The sequence below is a fragment of the Eubalaena glacialis genome, chromosome 5 (assembly GCF_028564815.1).
Source record: "Eubalaena glacialis isolate mEubGla1 chromosome 5, mEubGla1.1.hap2.+ XY, whole genome shotgun sequence".
NCBI lineage: Eukaryota > Metazoa > Chordata > Mammalia > Artiodactyla > Balaenidae > Eubalaena > Eubalaena glacialis.
This window is the reverse complement of record NC_083720.1, coordinates 3,830,895-3,844,225: the sequence shown is the minus strand read 5'-3', so window position 1 is coordinate 3,844,225 and position 13,331 is coordinate 3,830,895. Positions and strand designations below refer to the sequence as shown.

At 54.9% G+C, this 13,331-nt stretch overlaps 1 protein-coding gene across 1 annotated transcript in view; it reads left to right on the top strand.

Moving 5' to 3' along the window:
• Positions 1-13,331, top strand: part of SORCS2 (sortilin related VPS10 domain containing receptor 2) — a 499,376-nt gene that overhangs the window by 475,771 nt on the left and 10,274 nt on the right. Inside the window, exons 17-23 of the mRNA XM_061191944.1 lie at positions 210-338; positions 2,652-2,823; positions 8,144-8,330; positions 8,793-8,926; positions 10,085-10,208; positions 11,538-11,650; positions 12,634-12,759. Coding sequence (XP_061047927.1) covers positions 210-338; positions 2,652-2,823; positions 8,144-8,330; positions 8,793-8,926; positions 10,085-10,208; positions 11,538-11,650; positions 12,634-12,759 — 985 coding nt within the window. The remainder of the gene's footprint in view (positions 1-209; positions 339-2,651; positions 2,824-8,143; positions 8,331-8,792; positions 8,927-10,084; positions 10,209-11,537; positions 11,651-12,633; positions 12,760-13,331) is intronic.

Below are 13,331 nucleotides of genomic sequence, written 5' to 3'. Positions count from 1 at the left end.
GGCAGCCCTCCAGGACAACCAGGCTGGGCTCAGTGCTCTCCTGTGATTTGCTAGAATCCCCTTTGCATCCCTTCTCACCTGGAACGTAACTGTCGGCCTTCAGTCCTGTGTTCCCTCTGGGACAGGGCCCTGTAGATCCGCTTCTGCGTCCTCAGCATGAGGCCCCTGACCCACGCTGTCTCCTGACGGCTGTTTTTCCCTCCTCCCAGTGACTACGGATTTGAGCGCACCCCCTCCTCTGAGTCCGACGCCGACAAGTGCTTTGCCAACTTCTGGTTTAACCCCCTGTCACCCCCTGACGACTGTGTCCTGGGCCAGACCTACACCAGCAGTCTCGGGTGAGTAGCACGGGGCAGAACCAGGGTGACCCCTTGCCTTCCTGCCTGGTGCCCATGGCTCCCCGCATGGAGTCAGGGAAAGAGAAGTCGGGGCTGAATGCCCTGTGTGCCGGGGTTCCTGAGAGTCACCCCAGGCACTGACCCCTTGGGGCTCTCCAATCAGAGCCCATGTGGGTCAGCGTCAGGGAGAAGAGGTGCCTTGAGCTGGCTCCGAACAGAGAACAACAGGTAGAGAAGGTCCAAGGACTTTGTAGCTCACACCTGCTGCAGAGGCTGAGCCCTTCCAGAGAAGTAACGCCCCTCGCCTGGTCCTTCTGAGCCCCTGCAGTGCTGGGATGACCCTTCCCCGTTTACCAACACTGAGTGAGGCCGGCCTGAGCTGGGCCGGAGGTGCTCACACTCCCTTTAGGTCTCAGCTTGAATGACGCCTCCTCCAGGAAGGCTTCCCTGACTCACCCTGGGCCCTGAGCTTACCCTGTGAGGGCGCATATCCCAGTTATTGTCACACTCACCCAGTCGTCCCCCCGACTGGACGGTAAGCTCCACGACACATAGCGGGTCCCTCAGTGTGTGGCGTGGTGGACACACGCGGTACGTGAGGGTTAAGTGCTCCACAAGTGTGAGCCGTTATGACACTTTTCCTCCACCAGAGGCTGACCATGTGGCGTGTCAAGGATGAACATCATATAAAAATGTTAGGTGTGTAAAGGCTGTGAACCTGCTGCTCCAGAGGCCCTAAACAAGCTTTGTCTAAAAGTCTCTGCTTCCCTTTGGGGAAGTTTTGTGAGGGAGTAAACCGCCTATGGACTTATTAGAAAAAATCCTCATTACTGCCCTGGGGATGGGGCAGGGCAGAGCCCGAGAAGAAAGAAGCTGAAGCAGAAAAGCAGTCTTGGACCTCAGCGGCATAAATCCCATCATCCATCCATCCATCCAGTCATCCAATCATCTATCCGTTTATTCCTCCATCCATCCATCATCCATTCATCCGTCCACCCACCCATCCATCGTCCATCATCCGTCTATCATCCATCCATCCCTCCCTCCCTCAGGGAGCCACAGCAGCTGCTCCAGGGCACCCACCAGGGCTTGGCAAGCAGGAACTCTTGTCTGAAATGGCAGAGCCAGGACCCATATCAAGGGCAGAGGGTTTCATTTCATACCATCTGCACACTCTGGGTGCCAAGGGGCTGTGGCTGGGTAGCTCATAGGGAGCGTATTTTCTTCCAAACTAATCACATGCGTCTTTGCATGATGAACTTCTGAATGTTCATTCAGCGGCAGAGCCGTGAGGGCAGGCGGGGCACCAGGCACAGGAGGTGGGCAGATCCAGGCACTTTGGCAGTAATGTGAGTTTTGCAGACCCAGAATCCCGGTGTCGCCCGAGGGAGCATCACAAGTGGCAAGTCTGAAGATGCCACCCGAGCACTGGTTTTCCCGTCACCTCCTAAATGTTTACTAGAGCCCATTGGGCTCTGCCCACCAGCCCCTCCCCACTCTCATCCCACACCTGCTGCTCACTCTGGGCTTTGGCTCCGCCCCCCCACCACAGGGCCTTTGCACATGCTGTTCCCGCTGCCCAGGATGCTCTTCCCTCTCCTGTTCACCCTTCTGGTCTTAGCTGAAAGCCCCTTTCTCAGGGACCAGATTCCCAGGTGCTGCCCCTCCCCAGCACCTGTCACAGATGCGATGTTGCCTTGATGTGGGAGATGGTTTGGTGAGGGCTCCCTCCCTCACTAGACAGTCCTCTCTGCAAAGGCAGGGCTGTGAGTGATGACCTCGTACCCCAGCACCTGGCACGTAGCAGATGCTCAGTAAAATCGTGTTGTGTGAATGAGCTGGTGAATCAGGTGTCATCTGGTCCCTCTCTCTTGACGTAATAGGGAGAGGAGCCCCCTGGGAGCATGTTTGCTCACAGCCATGTGGCACATCAGCGGTAAGGCCCGGCCCCTCCTGGGCACTCTGTCCTCCCAGGACTGTATTTCCCAGCAAAGCCACGAAATTCAGACTGACTCCTTCAATCCTCCCCTCAGCAACAACAGCTGTTACCATTATTGTAAGAATACGAGCAGACCAAGGAAACGTCCAGTGACGGAAGCAGGTCCTGCCATTACTGGTCATTCCCTCCCCTGAGCCTCAGTTTTCCCATCTCCAAAATGGGGCAGAAATAGCAAACAGGTGGAGTCGGGGAAAGGGAGGGAGTTGAAGAATGGAGTTTGCCAAGCCAAGAGCCACCTCTCGGCGACAAGCAGGTCCGGCCGGGCAGCAGGGCCCGCCCCACCCCCGCCTGTCTGACTCGCTGTCTGGCCGCAGGTACCGGAAGGTGGTGTCCAACGTGTGCGAGGGTGGCGTGGACCCGCGGCAGAGCCCGGCGCAGCTGCAGTGCCCCCTCCTGCCGCCGCGGGGCCTGCAGGTCAGCATTCGCGGCGAGGCGGTGGCCGTGCGGCCGGGGGAGGACGTGCTGTTCGTGGTACGGCAGGAACAGGTGAGGGGCCGCTTCAACCGGGCACACGGGGCGCCGGGCGGCGCTCTCTCCGCCTCCACGTCGGTTAGGGCAGCGTCTTTGGACCATCGGTTCCGAACGGCGGGAGGGGAGAGTGGGCCGGGGACTCCTTCCCAGGTCCAGACCAGCACTGAAACAATGAAACAGAAAACTCGGAAGAGAGGGCAGAGGCAGGGAGGGAACGGAGCCGCGTGCAGCAGGCACAGGCCCAGGGGGGCGTGGCTTCAAACATCTCTGTGTGTGTGTTCACCGCGCGGTGACGTCAGATTTCTGCCTTCCTGTGTGCGGCCATAAAACTTTTTGAACCTCTCATTATACTGAGTTAGTTAATTTTGGAATCATAAGAAAGGCAGGAAGTTAAAAAAAAAACTGTAAAAATAAATGAATAAATAAATGCGATGATGCAAACCAAAAAACAAAAAAACAAAAAAAACCCACCGTTACTTATAATCTCATAGCCAAAGACAAATTCCGTAATAGATGATAGATAGATGGATAGGTAAATGGAGAGATAGATATCGATGATAAACAGATATAGATAGATGATAGACTGATAGATAATGGATAGACATAGATACAAATACAGATGGATGGTTATAGAAATATTTTGTGTGTCTGTATATATATATATATACACACACACATATATACATACACACAAATATATATATACACATACCTATATATAAATATATAAATTTCCTCCCCGTCTCCTCGTCTTTCTTTTTTTTTTCTTTAGTACAAGTGTTACATTTTTTTCTGATTTTAAAAACAGTATGTACTCATTGTAGAACGTTGGAAAACCACATTAAAAACATAAGAATATATCACCAAAACTCCTGTTCTCCCAAGGTAATCACTGTTAATTTTTTTATTTCCTTCTAGTCTTTTTAAACTAATATGCAGCACGCTTATTTTTCTGATTATAGAAGTAACAAATGCTCATTGTAGAACATTCAAAAGCAGAAATTAGAAGAACTTACAAACGTGCAGGAAATTCAAAATGACAGAAAAGCACAAAGGGGAGGTCAGAACCCCCTGTTCCCACCCCAGGGTCCCAGCCTCTCCGGGGCGCATGGCTCTCTTGCGCATTTGGGTCTTCGGTTAACAAATATGTAGCGTGAAATGGGTGGGGCTTTGTAACTGCATGTGCTTCGTTTAGAAGATGACCTTCAAAATGTGCCCACGTGGGGCAGGGTGATGCTGACAGAGGTCTTTGATGTTGGAAAGCGGGGGCTCTGGTCCAGAGCAAAGAGCTGTACTCGTGGGCACCCGTGTGTCATCCCTCCCCGTGCCTAAGGGCTGTGCTCCCATCAGCCGGCTTTGTAGCTGGGGACACCCAGCCTCAGACAGGTGCAGCCACTCACCTGAGGCCACACAGTAACAGTGACAGAGCTGGCGTTGGGTCCAGGCCTGGGGCTCCGTGTGGACAGCGCCTGGTTCACGGCCCCCAGAAATGAGCTGATCCTGGGGTGGCCTCCCCTTCCCGCCTGTCCCCGTCCCCGTGGTGACTGAGCCTGGTTCTGAGAGTCACGCTTCAGCCTCGGGCAGCCCTGGGGTGGTGGGGGACTCTGTTCACAGCAGAGGAGGACGCAGCCCCCTGCCCAGCTTGGGACCACCCGGACCCTCAGAGGGGACCCAGCTGCCGCCCGGAGCTCTGGGACAGATTTGCAAGAAAAACGGCCGCCTGCTTCCCCCTACAGCCTGGAGTCCCAGCAGCTAAGTCACACCTGCGGTGCTCCATCCAGAGCCAGGACAGGGTACGCCTGGCAGCCCACCGCCCCAGCAGGCTGGCACTCTCGGCTGCAGCAGGCAGAGGTGAGGGGGCAACAGAAAGATGCTCTTGGGAGAGAGAGTCCAGTGCACGCCGCTGTCTGGAAGAGGCCGCTGGCTCCCCTGTCGGAGCCTTGGGAAGGAGTGGGTGCAGGGTTGAGGTGGATACACACACTGGTGCACGCTCGTTCTCACACACACGGACACTCACACACACACATACGTGTTCATGCATTCACATTCGTAACACAACCACAGACGCACACACCCAACCCAGGTGTGGAAACAGCGCTGGATTTAGGGGGATCCAAGTTCTGTAAATATTTAAGCACTGAAAATAAATCTGATGGAGAACCCAGAAACAGACCCACACAAGCAGGCCTGGCTGATTTTGGCCCAGGAGCAAAAGCATCTCAGTGGAGGGAGGATGGGCTTCAGCACATGAAGAGCCGGTCAAAATGAACCTCACACCTGATGCAGAATCACCTCAGAGTGGACCACAGACTTAAATGGAAAATGGAAAACTATAAACCTTTTAGAAAAAAGATAGAGGAAAATAGCCGGAACCTAGGGCTAGGCAGAGAGTTCTCAGACTTGACACCACAAGCCCCATCCATGAAGGAAATCTGATAAATTGGACTTCGTCAAAATGCGACATTTTGCTCTGCGACAGACCCTAAGAAGATGAAAAGGCAGCCACAGAAGAAAATATTTACAAACCACATCCAACAAGGACTAGTACCCAGAATACATGAACACTCAGAACTCAACAGTAAGATGACAAGCAATCCAGTCAGAAAATGGGCAAAAGACATGGAGAGACATTTCACTGAAGAGGATGTACAGATGGCAGATAAGCACATGAAACCATGTTCAGCATCATTAGCCATCAGGGAAATGCAAATCAAACCCTCAAAGAGGTGTCACTGCACACCTACGGGAATGGCTAAACTAAAAAATAGTGACACCACCAAATGCAGGCGAGGATGCAGAGAAACTGGATCCCTCCTACATGGCTGATGGGAACGTAAAATGTATAGCCATTCTGGAAAAGTTGGTCGTTTCTTTAAAAGCTAAACATGCAACTACCATAGGAATCAGCAATTACACTCCTGAGAAATAAAGACTTACATTCACAGGGAAACCTTTACATCAAGGTTCACAGCAGCTTTATTCATAACAGCCAGAATCTGCAGACAGCCAGATGTCCTGGATGGACAAGTGGATAACACATGGTGGCACGTCCATCCCGTGGGTGGTACTCCGAAATAAAAAGGAACAGACTACACACCACAAGCTGGGTGAATCTCCGGAGAACTATACTGAATGCAAAAGCTAATCCCAATGACTCCATACTTTCTGATTTCATTTATAGAACATTCTCAAAATGACAAAATTATAGAAATGGAGAGCAGGTTCTAATCCCATGGAGTCAGGGATACGATGGAAGGGGCGGGTATGACTGTGAAAGGGCAGCAGGAGGGACCCCAGTGGTGACTGAATCAGTGTGGATTCCCTATTTGTGATATTGATGTTCTGCAGGATGTTAGCACATGGGGAACTGGGTACCAGGGGCATGGGGCTCTCTGTATTATCCGTTACAGTTACATGTGAATTGGCAGTTGGCTCATCATGAAACATCTGAGTGTTTTTGAAGCACGCAGTAATAAACACACACACACAGATCTGCCTGGAAACACCACGGTGTGGGTGGCGGGTGTTGCAGTGACGTTACCGTTTTTCCTTTCTAGCTCCTTCGCTTTGCCTTTTGTATTCTCTCCTTGTCCTACATTGACACTGTATTACTTTCCCGATTATGACGAGGTGTTTTAAACAAGGAAATGTTTCAATAGTTAAACTTGCACCTGTCTTAGTTGCTTGCAGGCAGGACTCAGGGTCCCCAGGAGGGGGCAGCACCTGCCCATCAAAGCCGCAGGTCCCGACTCAGCCAGAAGCACCTTCCTCTCCCAGGATGCAATACAGGAAACCCCTCCCTCTCGGAACAAATCGGACTTGAGACACCCGGCTCCCATGAGACTGCCTTTAAACGGAGAGAGCACCGGCCCATGGGTCAGCCTGCGGGTTCTGGGCTCACAGAGCCTCAGTCTTCCAACCTATAAAATGGGGATAATAGAAAGTACCTGTATAAGGTCCCTGAGGCCATCACAACAGTGGCCACAAACTGGGTGGCTTGAAACAACACACATTTCTCCTCTCACAGTTTTGGAGGCTAGAAGTCCAAAATCAAAGTGTCAGTAGGGCTGGGCTCCCTCTGGAGGATCTTTCCTTGTCTCTGCAGCTTCTGGGGGCTCCAGGCATCCCTGGGCTGTGGCCGCATTCCCTCCAGCCTCTGTCTTAACATGGCTTCTCCTGTGTCTCAAATCCCCTTCCTTTTCCTTATAAAGACCCCAGTCATTGGATTTAGGTCCTGTTCTAATCCAGTGTGACCTCATCTTAACTAATTACATCTGCAAACACCCTATTTCCAAATAAGGTACATTCTGAGGTTTCAAGTGGACTGAATTGGAGCGGGGGCAGGGATGGACACCACCCCTGTTACACCATATTTGTGAAGAAAGTTAGATGAACATAATTTACTTAAAAGTATTCTATGAAGTTTTCAGGTTTGGCAGGTGTAAAATAAGAGGATTGCTAAACAGTTAGTGATGACCCTGCTTGTTCTTGATCACTAGGAAATGGTTTCCTGGGTGTTCCTGCAGCAGGGGGAGGGGTGGCAGGAAGGGACGATGAGGGGTGGGGGGAGGGAGGGAGAACATGAGACTGAATATGAGAACTTCTTGCCAGAAAGTTGAAAAAGTTATTGTTCCCTTCACTCAATTTCCTCCCCACGACTCTGAGGAAAATACGGTTATTGGAAGGATAAGGCTCGTGGCGGGGAGTATACGGATGAATGGACAGCTTGTGTGGGTGGGGAAACGCCTGGAAGAGGCAGCGGTGGGTGGGAGCCCCTTCCTGCACAGAGCCCGTGCATACAACCATCACTCCTGGCACAACATAGAATGAGATAAAAGAAAAATGCAGGAATCGCAGCATCACAGAGGGAAAAATAATGTTTTCTTAATTTCCTGGGAGACTAAAGGTCTTCCTACACACACACATCTTCCTAGACATGTTACTGAAACCGTCCAGCATGTGCTAGGCCCCTTCCCGCCCTCCCGGCTCCTGGCTGAGGCCTCGGTGGGCCTCCCTGGCCCCTATCCCCACCCCTGCACTGCCTCCCTGCCTTCACCCGTGGGCCCTGACCCCTTTCCCTCTCTGCAGCTGGGTGATCTTTCTAATGCAAACCTGGCCCTGGCCCCTGCTTCCACCCACGTCCTACAGCTCTCAGCCCAGCCCTCCAGGCTGGGAGCCCCAAGGGCAGAACAGATCTGGTTCCCTGGGGTCCCCAGGCCACTCACTTTGAGGAAAGGAGTGAGGGAATGAACGATCGAATGAATGAGTGAATGCCCCATCGCTGGCCCCCAGCTTTGCAGCCCACTCCTAAGTGGCCCTGTGGTGTTTCCTGCAGGGTGATGTCCTGACCACCAAGTACCAGGTGGACCTGGGGGACGGCTTCAAGGCCATGTACATGAACCTCACGTTGACCGGGGAGCCCATCCGGCACCGCTATGAGAGCCCTGGCGTCTACCGCGTGTCTGTCAGGGCGGAGAACATGGCGGGACACGACGAAGCAGTGCTGTTTGTCCAGGTCAACTGTAAGTCCATCGTCCCTTTGAGGCCAAGTGTCTCTCCTTGTGACAGAGACCTGGTTCTTGGGGAAGCACAGGGAGACCAAGGGCAGGGAGGCAGGCAGGCTGGGCTCGAGTCCACACCCATGGTGGTCTGTGCAGCAGTGGGGTTGGTGGTGATGGTGGTGGTTGATGATGATAGAGGTGATGGTAATGATGGTGATGACGGTGGTGATGGTGATGGTGGTGGTGATGGTGATGATGATAGAGGTGATGGTAATGATGGTGATGATGGTGGTGATAGTGATGGTGGTGATGGTGGTGGTGATGGTGGTGATGGTGGTGATGGTGGTGGTGATGGTGGTGATGGTGGTGGTGATGTTGGTGATGGTGGTGATGAGGTTGATTGTGACAGTGACTGATAGCAGCTTGTGACATGGCCAGCGCCCTGATGCCCTCTGACCCCTAACATTTTTCTGGCCCCTGCAGCCCCCCTGCAGGCCCTCTACCTTGAAGTGGTTCCTGTCATTGGCATCAACCAGGAGGTGACCCTCACAGCTGTACTGCTGCCCCTGAACCCCAACCTCACCGTCTTCTACTGGTGGATTGGCCACAGCCTGCAGGTACGCTGGCCCCGGGCCCTGGCAGCCCCTCCTTCCCACAGGCTCCCATCTGGGGTGGAGAGTGGGGCAGGCCCCACCCTCCATACTGGGCAGGACACAGTGTGTGACACCGTGGAGGTGAGGAAAGCACACACCGACTCTTCCTTCACCCTGAGCATCTGTTCGGGGTCCGGCCATGTCTGAGTGTGGTGGACGGGGGATGAATCGGGTCAGACCCGATTCTAGGGAAAGATGTGGGAACATAGTAGGTGACCTAAGTTAGTGTGTGACAGGTGTCACAGGAAGGAGATAGGTGATGCATCTGAGAGTTCCAGAAGAGATCAGGCCATTTCTAGTTATAGCATGGGAGTAGTCAGGGAAGCCTTCATGGAGGAGGGGGCCCCTGGGGCTGGACCCAACCTCAGAAGCCTCACCCAGGGCTGTGGGTTGTATCCTGTGGGCAGTGGGGAGCCAAGGGCAGATGCCTGGTAGGAGACCCTGAGGGCCTTTGCAGGTGAAGCTGCCCATCCTTAGGCTGGGGGTGCCTCAAGACCCAAAGGGGGATCCTTCATTTATTCAGCAAACGGCAGCCCTTCACCGCCAAGCAGAAAGCCCCAAACAGCAGCTGAGGGCCCAGACTGGGAGGGGCCCTTGGCTCCAGACTGTGTTTCCGTGGCATGGGGAGGGTCGAGGAAGGGGCTCGGGCTCTGGGTTCGAATGGCAACTCAGCCCCTTGCAGCCGAGCTCTTGGGGCCGGTCGCTGCACCTCCCCAAGCCTCTGCCTCCCCGTCTACAAGGTCCGAGGTAATAGTGAGGCCCAATCGGATGAGTGTGCCCACCCCACAGGGTGGGTGCTGAGCCGGCCGCTGGGGTCCAAGGATGAAGGTGCCATAGCCCAGCTGAGCGTGGAGGGGGCGAGAAGGTGAAAGGGATCAGGGTGGAGGTCCTGCCTGGCAGCCACCATGCGCCTTCGACACCATCCACGGAGGGGGGCTCGGAGACTCTGGAGGGAAGGGGCACTGGGAGACGGTGTCCGTGCTGGGGAGCTCAGGACCGGGCGCCTCTGGGGGGCCCTCTCCATACCCCCCGGGGGCTCTCAGTGAGCACTCTCAGTGCAGCCCTGGCCGCACACCAGGGCCAGCTCTCCGGCCCAGCCCTGACCCCCGCTCGTGCCCGCAGCCCCTGCTGTCCCTGGAGAACTCTGTGACAACGCGGTTTGGGGACACAGGGGACGTGCGCGTGACGGTGCAGGCTGCCTGCGGGACCTCCATGCTGCAGGACTCCAAGGTGGTCCGCGTGCTGGGTGAGTTATGCCCCCCCCCCGCCCCCCGGGACAGGCAGCACAGCTTCTCCTTCTCAGGAGCTCAGGGTGGGGGGCAGGCGGTGTATATGCCACCGATGTCCTGGTCATCCCAGGGAGGGCCCAGCGGGGCAGAGGGGCCAGCAAACGCAGCTCTGACGCCCCCGGCCTTGCTGGCCTCCATTTCCCCATCTGTAAAATAAATACCGACAACTCCTACGTCCATGGCATTCACAGGCTCCACATGCACAAATGAGGACGCGGCTGAGGGGCTTGACAAGGTCACCCAGAAGCAACAGAGCTGGGATTGGGCACCGGGTCTGCCTGCCCACCGGGTGCCTGTCCTCAGCATCCCCGTCATCTGAGGATTGTCACGTGATTATATCAGTTTTGTTGAGAGTCCTGCTCTGAATCCGTGTCCCATTTATCAGTGCTCACTGGGGGCTCTGAGCCCCCCGGGAGACATTTACAATAGAAAATTAGTCCTAAGAATGGAAGAGACCCCCCCACCCCGGCACCATGTTGCCCTCATCACCACACTGATAAACCCTCATTTTGCTTTAAGAACAGCCTCTCCTGTGGACAGCAGCCATCAGTTAAATATTTAGGGGACTGCCCTCAGCCATTCCTTCATTCACGAGCATGAGGGCACCAGGCCCTGAACCCAGAGCCTTGAAACAGTCATCTCCACCTGCACTGCATGGTCACAGTTTACAAGGCACTTGTCCCTTGAGCTTCTCATCCCTGCAAAACCTCCTCCCATTTTACAAATCAAGAAACCAAGGCTCGGAGGGTAAACGGAGAGACTGCAGTTCACTCTGAGACTCCTGGTGCCGGGTCTTTTTTACCACCTGCTGCTTGTGGCTCTAGAATAGGTTTCTGAGTTGCGGACCCTGGGAAATGTGAGAGACAGAGAAGGTGGGGACTCTGCTCTCCAGGGACTCTTACTCTGGTGGGGGAACCAGCCCAGTCAAAGTCCATGGATCCCTGGGGGACGAGAAGTCAACGTCGTAGGGTGTGTATGTCCTTGTGAGTTGATGGGGCAAATGACACAGCAGGCTTGGCCCTCCCTCCAGGGCAGCACTGCTGTCCTCGTCATTGTCATCTTTGTTGTTGTTATTATTATTATTAAATGGCAGCCTGTGGAATGGGCCCTGCCCGGGACAGCTGCTGGCACACAGACTGGGAAGAATCTTGTTTTCTGAAAGTGGGCCGCAGGATCCACCCCCAGGGCCAGCCCTGGACCATCCAGGGGGTGTGGCCACCGTCCGCAGAGGAAGCGGGGCCGGGCGCCCAGGACTGACGCACTCTCCCATCTCTGCCTCTTTCCAGATCAATTTCAGGTCATGCCTCTGCAGTTTTCCAAGGACCTGGACGCTCGCAACCCCAACACCCCCGAGTGGAGGGAGGACATTGGCCTCGTGGTGTCCCGGCTCCTCTCCAAGGTGCCCCCAGCCCACCACTGGCAAAACCACCTGCCCACCTCTGGGTTGTGGGTGCCCCAGAGAAGCGGGGGCTGTGGAGCCCCCAGCAGAGGGCAGGCGGGCTGCCCTGCAGTCCTGATGCTGTGTCCTTCACATCGGCTGACAGTGGCGCTTGGAAGCCATGTAGGGTCCTCTTACCTGGCCCTGGGGGACATGCAGCCAGACTGTCACCTTGCAGAGGAGGGACAGGACCGCGTCTTCCATGCACATCTAGTGACCACCAGCTGTTTCCACAAGACACAGTTGCTGTCCTACAACAGAATCTCTTTAAAGGGATTTTCGTTTACTCACTACGTTTCTCTTCTGGGCTGGATACTGGAGACAGAGAGATGAGTCAGTGTGATGGCTGCCCTCAGGGAGCTCACAGAAAGCAAAGGCAGTGCGTCAGGGTGGGCATAGGGCACTTGAGGCCCTTGGGCCCCCAGTGGGAGAAAACCCAGCCCTCTGGAGTCATCCAAGGCTGTCACAGACTGAGGCCCACCCTGGCCATGCCTCCCTTTGGCCCATTAATAATTCGGCTAATATTGTCCTGGGTGTTGAAGGATGAATAGGAGTTTGCCAGATGAACATGCGTGGAGTGGGACTTTCAGGAGAGCTTTGTGGGTTGAGGGAGTTGCATGGTCAGGAGCCCTGACACTTGGGAGGACAGTAGCCATGGAGGGGCCTGCTCACCTGGGCATGGTGGGAGGAATGAGCTGAAGGGGGCAGGCCTGGCCGAGTGGAGGCTGGGGCGGTGGCCAAAGGCTGAGGGACCAGGAGCGCTGGGCTGCAGTAGGTAGAAGGCAGTGCCATAAGCTGCTGGGGCCATGACTCCAGGTATACAGAGGTCAGGAATAGCCAAGACTCAGACAGGCCACTCAGGGAGAGAGGGTATTCCTGGGGCCCTGGAGTGTGGCAGGGGACAGAGAAGGCCGGTGGATCAGAGTGGCTGTGTGTCCCTGCAGGAGACCAGCATCCCCGAGGAGCTGCTGGTGACCGTTGTAAAGCCGGGGCTGCCCACCTTGGCCGACCTGCACGTGCTCCTGCCCCCTCCCACGCCCACGAGGAAGAGGAGCCTCACAAGTGACAAGGTATCTCCTGTGGCCACCGGGCCGGGTCCTCCCCACGCCGCCGAGGGTTTGGTGGTGATTCCCGACAAGCACGGGGACCTCAGCGTCTCCTCATCACGTAAAGGCTTATCTCTCACCAATCACTGCCCCTCCTCCCCCCTAGTGGCTACACCGAGGTCACAATGGTGGGGGAGTGGGGGGGATCAGGGCATTGGGCAGGACCACCCCCTCAGGGGGACGCTGCACTTTCACTCCCATTTCATTGGCTAGAGCTGGTCACACCACCCCAGCCTCACTGCGAGGGGTGAGCACCGGCCAGGGGATCCCGGGCGACAGTTTCAGAACCTCCAACTAGGATGGGGACTCAAAAGATGAATGGTGGGGGAGACTTCCCTTGTGGTCCAGCGGTTAAGACTTCACCTTCCAATGCAGGGGTTGGGGGTTTGATTTCTGGTCAGGAAGTTAAGATCCCACATGCCTCAGGGCCAAGAAACCAAAACGTAAAACAGAAGCAACATTGTAACAAATTCAATAAAGACTTAAAAAATGGCCCACATCAGGGCTTCCCTGGTGGCGCAGTGGTTGAGAATCTG